Below are 16,699 nucleotides of genomic sequence, written 5' to 3'. Positions count from 1 at the left end.
TACAAATGTAATCCTAAACTGTTGCACACACCCATAAATTGTCACTACAGTTGTCTCATGTGCACCCAGTAGTTATTTTGTTCTATTTATTAACTAATAAAAAATCTACATCTAGCTTTACTACATTTTCCTGAGTTACAGGGAAACGATGCTGTGTACCTTCTGTCCAAGACATTTTTGAATCTAACCCTTTTATAAAGTGCAAAAGTTTGTGGGTAGGGCTAATAATTTCAATTTCAAGGTATGAATGTATTTCTATGGGCCAGAAATCTGAAGCATCAAAAGGGTTCACACACACACACACACACACACACACACACACACACACACACACACATATATATATATATATACACTATAACTGCAAGTATTTCTGAACATGCTCAGCTGGGTTGTGTGACAGAGTGTGATGTGGGTGCCAAAGCAGCCACATCTGTGCCTTTTCAGCTATACTCATACTCACACACACACATATTCCCACATACAGCCGACTTTCTAGGGCATCCATGCAGCTGTGCTTTCAAAGTGCCCACTCCACTTGCTTGAATTTTCGTTCTGGGATCAGAGGGTTTCGTTTTTATGGCATTCTGACTGAAGTCCATCTAACTCTGTTTTCATAGCTGGCCAGTGTGTGAGTTTAATGTGGGCAGTATTGCGCTGACCAGTTTAGCATCTTCCACATTGGATGTGGGATTTGGATAAAGAATCTTCTGGCACAGGGCAGAACGCTCTGTCGAGTGTGTGCGTGATTCTAATCTTTCCTCAGCTTTAAGAATGGTTAAGGCCAAAATTAAAGGGGGCTTTACAGTGGGCAGCTGCTGACTGACCCAGATCAGACAGAACCATGAGCAGAACAACAACCTTACAGCACAGGAGCCAGAGAAAGAGAGATTTATGGTCCTCCTTTCCCCTCCGAAACACACTCTGTTGGATTAATCAGCGGCTAATTAACTCCACACGTGTGCGAGCAAGCATGTGTCTATGTGTACAGCTCCAGGCTTGTGCCACGTGGCATGTGGCGTGTGTGGGGGTCAGGCTGCTGCTTTTAAGGGGCTCTGCAGGGCTTTTGGAGACAGCGAGACCACCATCCTTAATCCACACAGAGCCACTCAAGAACCCCCAGACACATGCTCCACATTGCTGACATGAATGGACTGGGTGTGACAGCGTGCCAATCAACAACTTGACACTCACACTCATCCCTTGTTTTATGTCTTTCTTTGTCCTGGTCGTACTGTGTGCTTATATGGTCGCATAGAGGCCTTGAAAGAACTTTATTTCTGTAGGTGAATTCGCTTGTTCTGCTGCTATTTTTCCCAACTGTGCATAACACTGCATAATTTGTGTACCAAGTCAGTCTTCATGCTTCATGCTTCTTTTACTTTCAGTGACAGTTCTGTATCTTGCAGTTTGTCCAGAAAAGCTTGTATTTAGTGGTGGATCAAAGCACAAATTATACTTATATATAAGTATAATATGAATATATGGGGACCCTCAAAGCAAGAAATGTAAATTTTCTATAACGTTGCTTTAACGTTGCTTTTCACACACACTCCTTTTCCAAAGCATTTTGTTAAACCTAGTGATTTGTCCAATAAAAGCCCATCTAACATCTATCTTTGCTTTCATTAGATAACATCTATAAAAAATAAGATGTAATATGTAATATGTTCTAAAAAATTAAGATATTAGATATATTAACCATATTTGACATTAATTCACATGAAAATGTATTTTTTTGGAGTGAGGAGTTCTTCTTGACCTTCTTATTGGAACTGCCTGCATACCTCTGCCTTGCTCTATCTTTTCCAGCATCTCTATCTCTTCCCATTGCCCCTTAGAGGTGTATCATCATTTGCTCTCTGCATCTCTTTATCTCTCTTTCTCTCCCTCCCTCTGTCTTGCAAAACCAATTTACGTGCTGCATGCCTGAATGCCACATACGCTCATCCGCAACTCTCCTCTATTGCCTATCTATCTCTTGCTCTCTCCAGCCTCATCTCACTTCTCCCTTCTCCACTGTTCTTTTGCTCCTTCTGCCCCTGCGTTCTTATTTTGCCCTGGCTGGAGAAGTGTTTGATTGTGTTTGCATGCCTAATTTCTCTCTCTCTCTCACACACACACACATACACACTGATTCTGACACTGCTTCTGGCAACACAACACTCAGGCCTGTCCCCAGCATGCATTAATAAGAGTGAAATGAGTGCGTCTCCTTGGAGACCACATCAGCCCTGCGGCCTGCGATCAAAGGTTAGCCAGAGGCTGCGGCCCTTCGACGTGTGTATGTGTGCGTGTGTGTTTGCGAGTGTGATATATAGTATTACCAACAACAGACACACACAGTAAAGCTTCAGTAAAAGATCTAACATTATAAACATATCTCCAATGATGTCATCATATAATAGGTGGCCAAAGGTTGTGGACACCTGACGTTCCACTGTTTCCTCGGAAATCAAGAGTATCAAAAAAGAGTTGGTTTCCACTCCGCTGCAGTGACTGTCTCCATTCTGTAGGGAAGGCTTTCCACTAGATTTTGGTACACCACTGTAAGGATCGAGTTGCATTCAGCCACAAGACCACTACTGGGGTCAGGTATCATCCAGCTGGATGATTAGTTCTGGATCACAAACGCTACTCCAACTCATCCTAAAGGTACTGGATGGAGCTCCAACACTTAGAAGTTCCGCTTGATTTTGTAATTCAAATTTTCACGCCTAAAACATTTGCACAGTATATTTGCAGACACTTGGCATGGAGGCCTCAGGCTCATACGTAGTTCCTTTCAAGCGTCCTATTCAATTGGTCATGCTTTTGGGTGTACATTATACAAGCTGTTTATGTGCAGTTGAATCTCTGTGTCAGTGTCCACAAAGCTTTGGACATAGAGTGCATCTGAGACCAAAAGCTGCATGCTATCTTTATGTACAGAGTCTTCGTCTAGAAAGGTAGTCATACAACGACGTGGACACTACATGCTGTAACATTTGGTTTCCATTAGAGCGCCAAGAACAGATCTGGTCTGCTTTGATGTGTGAACTTGACAAGAGGACAGTAAAACATCATAGCGACTGGAGCAAGGGCCTAACAGGAACCACTTGTATGTTCTCTGGTCACTGCATATACAGAGATTAAAAATACACTTATCAGCAAATGAACTTGAGTGAACCTGTTACACAGGTGTTTGTGTGTGTGTGTGTGTCTTTGTGTGTCTGCACCAGCTTGTTCCTCCACTCTGACCTGTGCTTTTCCAGGTCTTTTAACTGAGTGCAGTACAAAATGAGCCCTGTGCCTGGCTGTAATATCCCAGGCCTTTGATGAGAGCCACTGGAGCACAAATAAAACGGCTGCAAGAGGCCCTGTGTTTACACAGAGAGGACCAACCCTGCCCTGTCCCACACTGGCTTTGTGAGGAGCTAATGACAAGTCAAGAGCTGGAGCTGTGCATGTGAACCCTCTCTCTCTTACTTACACACACACACACACACACACACACACACACACACACACACACACACACACACAGACATATATATGTGTGTCAGTCACATATATATGCCTTTTCCTGTGTGCGCAGGGCAAAATGGGGGTTGACAAAGGCCAAATTGTGATGGCTAGAGGACTGGGTCTTATGAGGAGTCTCTTGAATGCAGTGGTTAGTACCTACCAAAAGTGGTCCAAGGAAGTACAACCACTGAACTGTCGACAGAGCCATGAGTGTCCAAGGCTCACTGATGCAACCCATGAAGGCCCCAGATCTGAACTACCCAGTCCTGAGCTCCTGGGCCTAGGGCACAGCTGCAGCGGGTGGCTGGTAGATGGCCCTGCCCTGGAGTCCTGAATTATTTTAGCCAGCATGCTTCATGCTATAGACACATCATTTCTCTCTCTCTCTTTCTTTACTTCTCTCTAGCTACCTCTCTCCTTCCTTCAATCACCATCCTTCACTCCAACCACTCTAGAAGACAAGAGAAGATAAGGGAGGAGAAGGGAAGACAAGAAAAGTGTGCAAAAGTCAAGAAAAGAAAAGAGAAGACGGTGAAAAGATAAGAGAACACAAGAGAAGAAAGAGGAGCAGAAGAGAAAACAGAAGAGACGAGAAGAGAACTGAGGAGAAGCCGAGAGAAGAGACGAGAAGAGAGAGAAGGACAGTAGAGGAGAGGCTAACTGCTGCCTGCAGCCTCCACAGCTCCATCAGTGTGCAGTGATGTGGGGACAATGAGAATATCACTCTTGGGGAAAAACACATGAGCCAGTGCAGTGCAATGAGGCCCAGGAATACTGTCTCTCTCTCTTAGTGCTGCAGCCACACTAAAGCACTGGGTCTGCATTATAACACAAACAACAACAAAACAATCAAGAGCTTTCTGTTCATTAAGACTTATTTGGGGGATCTGAAGGGTGGGGGAGAAGAAAGCCTGTTCTGAACATTACATTCAGGGCACGTTTTCTGTTCATGGCTCGGTGTTTGTGTGAGCGAGTGAGTGAGTGAGTGTGTGTAGCTGGAGGGAAGGCAGGGAGGAGAAACTCCAGCACACAGGAATGTGCAGAAAGAGCCCTGCCAGAGATTATAGACCTGCAATCCAGAAAAAAAGCCTACAATATACATGTATATACACAAACACGCACAAACATATGCAGCTGCGTTTCCTGCATGTGTGATGCTTGCTATCAATGTAGAACAGCAACAAAAAACATACTGTCCACTCAGTACATAAAGCCTAAAAGTGAATTATCAATTTTCCTCCCCCATTTTTAGATCCGACCCACTTGTTAGAACTCTCCCCCTATTACATATAATGCTTCAGATGCTGGGAGAGTGAGGACTGACACATGCTTTTTAAGACACATGCACAACCAGCCACTGTCTCATTTCAAACAGCCACTGATGCAACGTTACTGGCCAATCAACACGCTCTGAGTAAAGCGCCCGGTACCCAGCTCTTATGCGCCTGTGCCGGCCAGCATCACACTGTAGTGATGTGGGGAGAGAGAGAGAGAGACATCTACTAACAGGGAGAGAGCAAGTCATAGTCACCTCGGGTCATAGTCCTCTGGACCACTTTGCTACAATTTTCGGTAGTGACAAGTCTGAGCCTGATGGCAACACTAACATGCACTACACACACCAAGATGCACAAATTGCCCATATAATGGATTATTATCATAGCTTTTTGCATGAGTTTTGGATGTATGACTCCAGCTCCAAGAGACTGTAACACGGTATTGCCAGTGAAAGGTCAAAGACAGGTTCATTCTTTCTCTGCTCACGATCCCTCATCCCTCCCTCTCTTCTCCTAATAAGACCCGGTCCTGCAGATAAGCTCTCGTGCACTCTTCCTCCTCCTCCCCATCCTCTTCTCCACCCCCTCCCTCATGTGCAGGTGAGCCTCTGCTAACTCTCCAGGGATTATACATTTACTTTCTGAGCAGGCTGCGCAGTAGACCAACGGCAGAATCTTAATCAAGCCTTACTGTTCTTCTTTCTTACTCTCTCTCTCGCTCTCTCCCCCCCCCTCCCTCTCTCACTCTTTGCCTCCCTTCGCACCTCACTGTAAAGCCAGGCTCTCTTATCGGTATATTCTGCAAAGTTAAAACCGGGCCATCAGGGACAGGAAGTGATAAGCAGGCTAAATTCTGTTTTCTCCCATCCACAAAAAGGACAACTTCACATCCAACAGCTCTTCATCATCTACTGCCCCAAACATCTACACACCAGCGCAACTCCCTTGACTGCTAATTCAGAAAGATCCGCAAGAACTAACTCATATTAAAGGAAGAAAATGGCTCAAGCAATCGTTCATGTACATAAATCCATTTACGCTTAATTTAACCAAGACACGCTTTGTGTCAGAAGCTTGCTCCAATTTTAATAGATTTCTGACACTGTAGGTCATACTGTTACCCATAAAGGTGTCCTGTGGTATCTGGCAGCAAGACGTTAGCAGCAGATCCTGTAAGTCCTGTTCTGAGATGGAGCCTCCATGGATCGTATCAATGCGCCCTGGGAGTCCATGACCCGGTGACTGATTATTCTCACTTTTATAGGCACTGACCACTGCATACCAGGAACACCCCACAACTAATGTCTAGCCGTTGCAACTTTCCTACAGCCAAACTCTTGTCAAAGTGTCTCTTACTCTTGACCACTGTTCCTGCTTCCAACACATCAACTTCCACTGGTGCCACTGTAATGAGACAATCTATTGGTATTCACTTCACATGTCAGTGGTTTTAATGTTATGGCTGATTGGTGTAAGCTTCCGTTGCTCGTCAGCTACTTTAGCAGTTACTTTAGAGTTTTGACTCCAAACTTATCTTGGCTTGGTTAATTTAGCTAAAGGGCAAAACTGGATAAACTTTGCCAAGCCATCCCTTTCAGATTAACGTTAGGGGAAGGGTTTAGCTCCATGTGCACTCACTCATTCTAATTCTTATGAATTCTTCAAAAGATTAGGTGTTCCACGTGCCCCTGTGACTCCCTGACAACTCCTACCCCAGCACTCACTGCCAGTTTTAAGCAGTGAACTCACTCCCCTTCACTTCAGCCCTCTTTCTTCCCCCTGTTATGCCTTTATTTGCTCAAATAGGTCAATGTACAAACAGGGCTGCTATTGCCACATCCCTCTGGTTAATATATAACTAGGCGAGTGGGAAGAGTGTTAGCATCATGAGGATATAGAGTTAGGAAATTCTACCCTTGGAGTCTTAGTCAAGGAAGGATTAGATTGTCCTCATGTTCTGTTGTATGTTCTAAAGACTCAAAGCGGGAAAAAGGCAAACAAATGTATTTAAGGGGCCAATGTTCCACTTTATTTAGGTTTTTAATAATATTATAACTACTGATACTCCTGGGCAGGGGGACTGGACCGTTTATTTTTGCTGGACCGCCAAATGAGTCAACCAAGAATAGTCAATGTCCATAACTTACTGACTCCCTATTGTTAAAACACACATGCACAAGAGCTTCAAGGGACGCCCCGCGGTGCAGGAGGCGCCATTTTGGTGACCAGCAATATAAACACTAACATTTGCTTTCTGTGGTTCCAACAATGGCAAAGTACAAAGTGGACTAATGTTTACAATAAATAAGTGGCTGCCATGAAGAGGGATCACTGTTCTTCCATTAATCACTAAACCACAGTTAGAAAGTGTGTGTGTATGTGGACTTCATGAGACGTTCTAACAGGACTACGCAATATAACAGCTTTGCTTGTATGTATACTAAACCGCCTTCCAAATTTCTAATACTGTGTGAGTGCACAAGACCTCTGAGGTTATCCTGTTGTACCTGGCATTAAGATGTAGGCAGCAGATTCTTTAGGTCCTGTAAATGATGAGGTTGGGCATATATAGATCTCATCAATGACTTAGGTCCATGACCTTGTCGCCAGTTCACCAGGTTTTGTAAGCATCTTGGAAACCAATAACTTCCTTGGATGTTCTAAAGCCAACGTAGTGAATGTGTACTACGAATGGACTTATTATACACTGAGTGCCTCCCAAAGGCATAACAATAGTGTCTCAAAGGCCACTGATGCCAGGGGGGACAACAAGTAGTACGGAGCAATCGACGTACCATTGAGGACCAGTTAACCTCTTTGATGAACGCCTTTCATAATCTAATTGAGGTCCATTCCACAATATCTGGCTAGTATCATCCAAGTCAAGGGTGCCTATTTCTACTATTAGGTAGGTGGTCATAATATCCAATATGACTGTGCATATATCTGTGACAATCTTATATGTTGCCCTATACGGAAATACAACAGTCATGGGGCATCTGCCATCTTTTTCTGGCGTGTTTGTTTTTCTATCTAGGGCGGGATATGACTGTTGCCATGGTTTTAGAGGTGGGTTATTTTGGCCTAGCGATGAGACATAAAAATAACTGGATCTCAAAAACAAGAGGAGGAGAGTTGAAAGAGGAAAGAACACTTGGGGAAAGAAGAAACTGCCGCCTGTCAGAGGAGTGTGCTGGAGCTTTGTATGTCGCGTGCCGCCACACCCCATTCAAAATCTACTTTGATCTGACACCAGCCCCAGTTGCTTCGGCTGCCACGACATTGCCTTAGCACAATTAGACCCTCACATCCAGTGTTACTGACCTCCACCGCAGCCTGAGGGGCCACCCGCTGCCAGGGCACAGCTGAGCTGAGTCTAGACCCCCCACCGCCTCTTTTTACCCTTTCATTCTTAAAAAAAGGGTGCTTCAGTGCCGAATGAGGCATTACGATCGTACTTACAATACAAACACGGTCGAGAATCATCGGTCAAGTCCTTAGAAGAATGAACCAAAATTCATGCAGATTCACATTTTTATCAGGGCATTTGACTTGATCCCCCTTCTTAGGATGTCTGTGTGTGCGTGTGTGGGTGTTTATGTCCATCATCCTCTCTCCCCAGCATGTCCTCCTTATCTTGTAATGAGAAAGTGGCAGGGGTAAGAGGTGGGGGGTGGAGTGTTTCTCCAGAAGGACAACTCTAAAGGACATTTTAGTTTAGCACAAGGCTTCAATACTTGATCTGAGATCTTGCAGTTAGCTTTACATGACAAAGTGAAGGAATATAGTTCATAGAGCTGGAATTAAACTCAGGGAATGCCAACGAGAACTATACCCAACTCTTGTCAACATCTATGGTGTAAAACAGGGTGTTTACAAGAATATAGCGGAGAAACTGACAGAACATTCTGGAAGCCTCTCGAAGCAGTGGAGCAGGGCGTAGGCTGGACAGAGGTGCAGATATTGTGTAAGCAGTAAACTGTGAGCTGTACCATGACGCTAGAGCCCTGAGGACCGCCGGCATTGATCCGCTCTCCCCTCCTCCACCCTGTCCAAACCCTGGCCTTGACTACTGATCAATGAGCCACGGCTCAGCTCCTATCTCACTGTCTGTTCAAAGCCAGGCTTTCCACAGCCCCCTGTGCTGACACGTGCATGTGTCTCTTTCTTCGTTTTTCCAATCGATCGCGTGTTTGGGAATAGTTCAGAAGGCCCCAGTATTTTACACAAGGATCCTTTGGGTATGGTCATGGGCTAATTTAGTCAAAGTAAACCTTATCCAATCTTATCGACATTATAACCTTAATTTGGGACTATAGCATCTCCCCACCAGAGATGAAAGCACACGAGCACGGATGGAAAGATGATTTTTGCTCAGTATTGCATACCATTGCACAATACCTTAATGAACTGCATTAATCAAACTACAAACCATCCCTCAAGCAGTTCACTTTATTACCTTTTGTAAGATGTCTTAAAATCTGGTACTCAATATTTTTGTTGATTACATTTATCAGTGTCACGTAATCTCTTCATCTAGGCTCAATGGTTTGATTATTTTCTTTTCACTCAAAACTGCCTTGCTGACAGTATTTATAGACTTGATTATCAGTAGTTGGTTTAGTGTATCAAACAGCACTGCTGCCCTTTGTATGGCAGAGCACGCTACACCCATTGACAAGTCTCTACTACGCTAAATGCCCCTGCCTTTGTAACCTAATAAAATTGCAAGGTTCTCTGCATTAGAGCGTTTTTAAGATTTCATTCATCTAAATACAGGAGGTTGAGGAGTATCGTATCAATAGGTCGATCCCACAACTATAACCCACAACCATGTGAAAAATTTAAGCTTGGAGACTTAAAGGCCTTTAGAGATTTTAGTGCAGGTCGGTAAATGACATGCACTCTTCTGCCTTCTTTAAGTTCATATGAAGCATGCCCTTTTTCATGCAGATTTCGATGGTGAGCCAACAAAAAGAAAGCTCATGAGCCAATGACTGTTCTCATAGGCGGCATCAGTTCCCACACTGACCAATGCTGATTTTACTACAGGACGTCTGTAAAAATGTATGACTGATTAGTACGAGATAAGACACGGTATGGGAGTGGCTACTCGATTTAAGCACTGCTGTCACCTCCAAAAAATGTGATAATAACCAATATTATAATATATTATAACCCACTTACAGTAATAATGAAATTTTAGCTTGAAAATGAGCAGCTATGTTACACAATGAATTGCCATTAGCGTTGTGCTTCTGAGGAGTCTTTAGGCTCGTCTTCTGGGCTTGAGTGTTGTATGTTGTTCAACACCGGAGTTTAGCCACAGACTTGAATGACCTGAGGTATCTGTGCCATGAACGCTGAAACTAAACGAATCTTTGAGTATCTCCATAAAACTTCCACAGGATATGACAAAATCTATCATATTAAGACACATGTAGAATCGCACTGGATGAATATAACCTGAGGTTGTTTTTATGGCTCGTTTTACAGAAGGTGAAAGGCGCCGGAATCTTTACTGGCATGGGAGCACACAGTCCGTAAAAATGATGGACATGGCACATCCGGATGGGACTAAAATCACAAAGAAACTCCTTATAAAAACTAGGGCTTCTGCCTTAAAATGAAATGGTGCAATCTGAGTCTGAGTGCTGGCCATATCATTGGGAAATGGGTGCCTGTTAGCTGATGTAGTTAGTGTTCCTCCAAGAATGGAGGTGCGCCATGTGACATTGAAGGAGCATTTGGGGAAAATACAATGGAACAGTTACAGTGGATTAATAGTCTTTTTGTTTTTGTTTGCATCAGCATATATGTAAATATAAGCATGTGTACTTTAGTACATGGACTGCTGTGTGCACAATGACTATTGTTATTTTCATGTTTATTTTTTGTTATTACTGATATTAATGTAAATTAAACAAAAAAAATCAAAAGTAGTTTTCAGGTTATTGAACAGTTGAGTTGAGATTGATCTGCCCAGACATGCCAAAGATGAAACTCATAAATAACAGAACTGTTGGTCAGACTGTACACAACTCTTATATTTATATACATGTAGATCTGACCAAGTGACTTGACTGTATAGTCTTGGTAAGTGGGGTTATAATGAGTGGAACGGGTGGGAGTTAAAGGGGACGCAGCTGCACTTCACCTCTACTCTTCTTCCTCAATCATTTCACTTCATTTCATTCACTCCTGATGATGCTCCCCTGGCATATGGCTCAGCGTCCCTGACTACAGTACAGAGTCTCAGAGGAGCAGGCAGGTCCCACTGCAAATCTCTTACTCACCCTTCAGTCCGCCCCTCAACTCAACAATGTTCACGGTCACCACCACTACACACTTCTGCATTATTTATTACTGTATATTTCACTCACTCTACTCCTCCCTCCCACCCTTTCTCTCCGTCCCCTTATCCTGCCCTCTTTCTTCCGTTCGTTCTTTGTTTCTTTCAGTCCCTCTCTGGCCACACTTTTCCTGACTTCCTGGTTATCTTTTCTCTCATCAGCACTGCCTTAAGCACTTTGGGGGGATTGTTTATTCCTGCCTAAAAAGAGTGAGCGTATAAGAGGAGAGGATGCGAGAGGAACGCAATAACAAGCTTTATCTCTGGTATGAATCTTCCAAAATGAAAGGAAGACATTGAGTCATTGAGCACTTTTTTAGGAACACCTTTTGCTCTAAAAACAGCTTCTATTCTTTGTGGCATGGATTCCACAAGATTCAACAAAATATTCCTTTGTGATTCTGGCCTATGTTGACATAACTGCATAACACAATTCCTGCAGGTTTGTCTGGAGGATATATAAAATTGAAGGGATGGACATTGCCAACAATGATATAGGCAGTGGCACTTAAGTGCTGATTGACTGATATAAATGGGCCCAAAAGGTGCCAAGAAAACATTCCCTCCCTGTTAACACAAGACAGGCTGGGTCAATGGATTTAGGCTATTGGCACCAAATTCTGACCCTACCCTCTGTGTCCCATCAGATTCATCAGACCAGGTTTCCACTCTCAAACTGTCTGGTTTTGGCAAGCCTGTGCTGCAGCCTCAGCTTTCTGTTCTTCGCCTACAGAAGTGGCATCCAACATGGTCTTCTGCTGTTGTAGCCCAACCACTACTGGACATGTTTTGCATGTGTACGGTAGTCTCTGAATGTTATTTTTTTATTGCACCATTCAGAGCAAACTCTAGCGTTTGTTGTGCTAAAAATCTCAGTAGATCTAGAAACACTAGCAGTTCTAGAAACACTCAAACCAGACATTCTGGCACCAACAATCATGCCAAACTCAAAATAATTGAGGTCACATTTTGGCCCATTGTGATAGTTGGTAGCTGCAGCTGTTCACCTATATCTGCATGCTTTTGGTGATTTCACTGCTGCCACCTGACTGGCTGATTAGATAACTGCATAAATGAAATACAGGTGATTCTAATAAAAAACTTGTATTTCTGAAATTATTCCTGTTTTGTTGATTCACACACAGATATTTCAGACTTTACCATTCTTTTAGACTGTGTCTAGCCCTGAAACATTAGCCACACATCATCAAAATGCTGAACCACTCAGTGAACCACTAATGGCCAATTAGACAATTATGGAAGGAATTAAACTCTTGGGGGAAAAGGTCACCATAATTGTGATTGTCATTAAATTACCATATACTTAAGTATTAATTATTACAAGCATCTTCCATTAACTGGCTTCAAAAGATAAACAATAGACTGCTGATTGTAAGATGTTGAACTTGTTTCCAGCATTTAGGTCAGAATATATGTGTGTGTGTGTGTGTGTGTCTGTGTGTGTGCCCATGTGTGTGTGCATGTTGCTCCTACCTTTCCCAAGGTCTTGGAAGAGTCCCAGCCTCTTTTCTCCATGGAGGGGGGGATCTGGTAAACGTCTTGTTTCTGGTTCAGGGAGGGGGGCACCTGGTACACATCTTGGCCAGGACATGGCCCTCCGGCTGCAGGGGGCACCTGGTACACCTCCTGTCCGGGAGTGCCCATGGAGGGGGGCACCTGGTAGATCTCCTGACCGGCTGGATGGTATTTGCCATGGCCTTGTTTCTGTGTGAGGGCAGGGGCTTTGGGCTGGGGCTGTGGGGGTTGAGGGCCTGTGGGAATTTGGTACAGGCTGGAGGGGGTGTTTTTGCCGTGGCTGGGGGGCAGCATGTAGACGGAGTCGGGGTTGCCAGGTGTCGGGGGGCTGGTGCAGGTGTAGGCCGGGTGCATGGCTGTGTACTGGGCGGCAGGCGAGGGTTTGGTGTAGGCGCTGGCGGGCAGGCTGGTCTGGGGGGTGGGGGACTGCTGCTGCTGCTTGTCGTACATGCCCACCAGGATCTTGAGGCGATTTCCTGGCACAATGCCCTGGCGGCCATGCAGCGAGCAGAGCCACCAGCCGTCCAGGCCCTGCGTGTCCCGCTCCAGAACTGTCATGATGTCACCTTTCCGGAAGGACAGCTCATCCGGAGACTCGGCCACGTTGTCATACAGGGCCTTGGCCAATACGTTCTGAAAAAGAGAGAAAGGAGAGTGATCAGGGGCATTGTAGATCGTAGGAGAAGTAGTTGTTTACAAAGGAATACTTGCTTATAATAATAATGCTTATGAAAACAGCAAATGGAGTAAGCAGGGCTCGGTATATGTGTGGGTAAGTACAAAGTGCCACGCTCACACTCAAAGAAAATGATCTGGTAGCCCCTGCCCCACACAACAAGGCCTCCATCTGTACCCAGTACATAAAGAACCACCAAAAAGTGCTGCTAGCCTTTTACACTACACAAATATTTGCTCTTAGGCCCCCATAGAGCAGACCCTCCACCATCCCCGGGCAGTACAGAATGGTAGAGCCTGGCACGCGCAGCACTCGTCTTAATGCAGCCACTTAATAAAGCCCCAAATAGCCAATAGCATTCTATCACAGTCCTTGGGCTAAATGACCAGAGAAGGACTGGTTAATTGTAAGGAGGTTCCACTTCCAGATTAATGACCAGGTTCTCTATTGTCTGGTTCAGTGTGTAGACTTATTATAATAGAAAGAGAAAAGAGAAGCACCCCCGTCCCCTCTCTCTCTCTCTCTCTCTCTCTCTCTCTCTCTCTCTCTCTCTCTGCAGGGCAAATAAGTCCATTCAGCAGGCAGGCTTTGTGTAGGAGAGTAGGAGTGTATGGCTCATTTATGAGCCATTCCAGCGAGGGGTGGAAGGTGCAGTGGATTTTACTCTGTATGCACACATTCAGGTTTTCGATCATGCTTTATGTTGAGAGTCGCCTATTTTGATTTATTCATACACTCAAGCTGATTATCTACAGTGTTATAGTCAGGCTTAGAATTAGATTTAGGTCTTGGGTTAAGGTTAGGTAAAGTAAGTAAAGGTTAGGTTTACGTTTCATAGGCCTGATTACATTCAGCTCAAAGTTTAGTCATATTTTATAGATATTTTGATAAACTTTAGTTAAGCTAGTTAAAGGGAATGTGACCACCTACAAGGCATCTATAGTGAACAGGATTAGGTTTTTTTGGAGTTTAATTTTGGAGCATTGCTGTGAGGATTTCACAATGCTCCAGGTCAGGACATCAGACCACCTCATCCCCAACTCCTCAACGCATTCCAAAAATACTGGACGGACAGTTCCAGTGCTCCACAGCTCAATGCTAGGGGGCTTTATACCACTTTGGCCATAGGCATTAGGTTACAGATATATAGAGATATAGATATATAGTGTAACAGTAGGGTGTAGGTTATTTTTTGGTATAGTGTATAGCTATACTATACGATTATAACAAACACTATTGTGATAGCTCTGGAAGTGAGAATGCTGCCTTTTAAACTCTGCCGCACACCAAACAAGCAGACCCAGAGCTATCACATTTCTTGGCCCATTTCTAAACAAACTCTGGTGCGGTTCGTTTGAAGAATGAACACAACACAAACCAAAGGCATCTAAACTAATGTAACACCGCAAAATATAGTATTATGCCGTCTGCATCTGCCTGCTTCATCAGGGGTTAGTGTCTGTGCAGACCTGCCCACGTGTCTATGCTTCAACTTCTACTGTCTGATGCTTTAGTTTAGCAGGGCTGTGTCCCAAACCACACACTACCACACTACACATCAAAACTAGCCATTATTTGAAATGCATTCATTAGTGTAGATGCCTCAGCGAAGACATGTGCAGCCACAGAAATGTCAAATTTTACTGCTCAATTGTGCAGCATTCCGTGAACAAATGAGCATTCGAATTTGTACTTTATCGAAATCATGGTTTAATAGTAATATCAGGATGACGTGATTTACAATGTCAAGGATCACGTGGTTAGATTGTACGTATTTTCGCCGCTAGTTATTGCATGGATCACGCAGAACTCACGGACACACCCTCCTTCTTCTGCTTTCTGTCATACTTGCGTCAATTGTCACCTTTTTCCCTTGTGGTTTAATTGCAAATATGTCAGTATGAACGCAAAGCAAACCAGGACTAAAATGTAACATTGTATAATTTGTTGAGGAGCCCAACTACAAGTATAAATACACCTCAAACCTCAGCACTCAGCCAGCACTACTTTCTCAAAATGTTCTGCTAAAGTCAGTATCAGTATCAGTCACTACGCAGTGAATGTGATATCCATGGTCAGTCTGAGTGAGAGGCTCCTCACTATGTGTGTGCGTCTATGTGTGTGTGTGTGTGCGTGTGTGAAGACCTGTTCTGAGACTGGTGATAAATGCTGGGTCTGTGTGTTGAGCTGGAGAAGAGAGCAGCGGCGTACTAAGGCTCTGTCGTGCTGATGAATGCCCCGCTTGTGTTGCCAGTCTTGGGGACAGTCACTGTAGTATCTCCTTTAGGCCGAGCCTGGAGACCCACACAATAAACCAGAGAGGCTTACTGCCGACTAGCAGCTGGCTGAGATGTCACCCTACGGGCTTGGCGCATGCACGCACACTCACACACATACACATACACACACACACACACACACACACACACAAATGCCAAAATAATGAGAAGCTCTCAAGACTAGTTGAAAGAGCTCATTGACTCAGTAGGCTTTCTCCATGGAGACAGCTTAAGCCACTCTGAAAGCTACTGCATAGGAATGTCAGGTTCTGTATTTATTTTTTTGGTGCCAGTTAGTCAGACTGCGTGACCTATTACTGAGGAAATAGAAAGACACACTGCTGAGACGCCGGCTACTGATGCACTTCCAAGAAAGATCCACCTGCAACTCCAGCATGTTTAAAGTGGAACTGTTTAGACCCCATGGGCAGCTTCTGCCCATCTGAAAAACAATTTCCTGTGAAATTCTCTCTGTTTTCCCCTCTCGGTCGCGCTGCCACTCAGTCTTTCTCTTTTGGTCTGTCTTCATTGTCTTTTCTGCATCTGTCCATCGCCAGGGACTCACAGAGGGACATTCGGTCAGGAGAAGTACGTCCTGCCAGGAAGAGAAATTCTCTGGAGAACGGATGACATCACAAGAGGCTGAACTTTGCCTGCATTATAATAGTATGCCAAGCCTCTCTCTCTCTCTCTTTCTCGCTCTCTCTCTCACATACACACATTCTTTCTTTCACACTCCTCCACAGTTCCCTTACTGTTTGTCTCTCGTTCTCTCGCTCTGTCCCTCCCTCTCAGTGTCCACAGGAAGCGCTTGATGGATGATTCACGTGAATTTCTGATGGCGGGTGAGTCAATGACACAATGACTCTGAGTGCAATCTCGCTTGTTCAGAACAGACGGAGTACACAACAAGACAAGCACACACTGACTCACCCATTGCCAAGTTAGACAGTTTTGGGCTACTAGCCTAAATGCATCAAGAATAACATACAGCAGATAAGCAAACGGAGCATGTTCTGACACTATGATATACACAGCTCTGTTTGTATGACACACTGTTTCTGTAAAAAGG

General features: G+C 44.3%; 1 protein-coding gene across 2 annotated transcripts in view; it reads right to left on the bottom strand.

The window, feature by feature from the left end:
- Window positions 1-16,699, bottom strand: part of bcar1 (BCAR1 scaffold protein, Cas family member) — a 99,959-nt gene that overhangs the window by 19,852 nt on the left and 63,408 nt on the right. For both annotated transcript variants that reach the window (XM_072695001.1, XM_072695000.1), the window contains exon 2: window positions 12,631-13,305. In XM_072695001.1, the coding sequence (XP_072551102.1) occupies window positions 12,631-13,305 (675 nt within the window). The remainder of the gene's footprint in view (window positions 1-12,630; window positions 13,306-16,699) is intronic.

The sequence above is a fragment of the Salminus brasiliensis genome, chromosome 13 (genome assembly GCF_030463535.1).
Source record: "Salminus brasiliensis chromosome 13, fSalBra1.hap2, whole genome shotgun sequence".
Classification (NCBI taxonomy): domain Eukaryota; kingdom Metazoa; phylum Chordata; class Actinopteri; order Characiformes; family Bryconidae; genus Salminus; species Salminus brasiliensis.
This window is presented reverse-complemented; position numbering and strand designations above follow the sequence as displayed.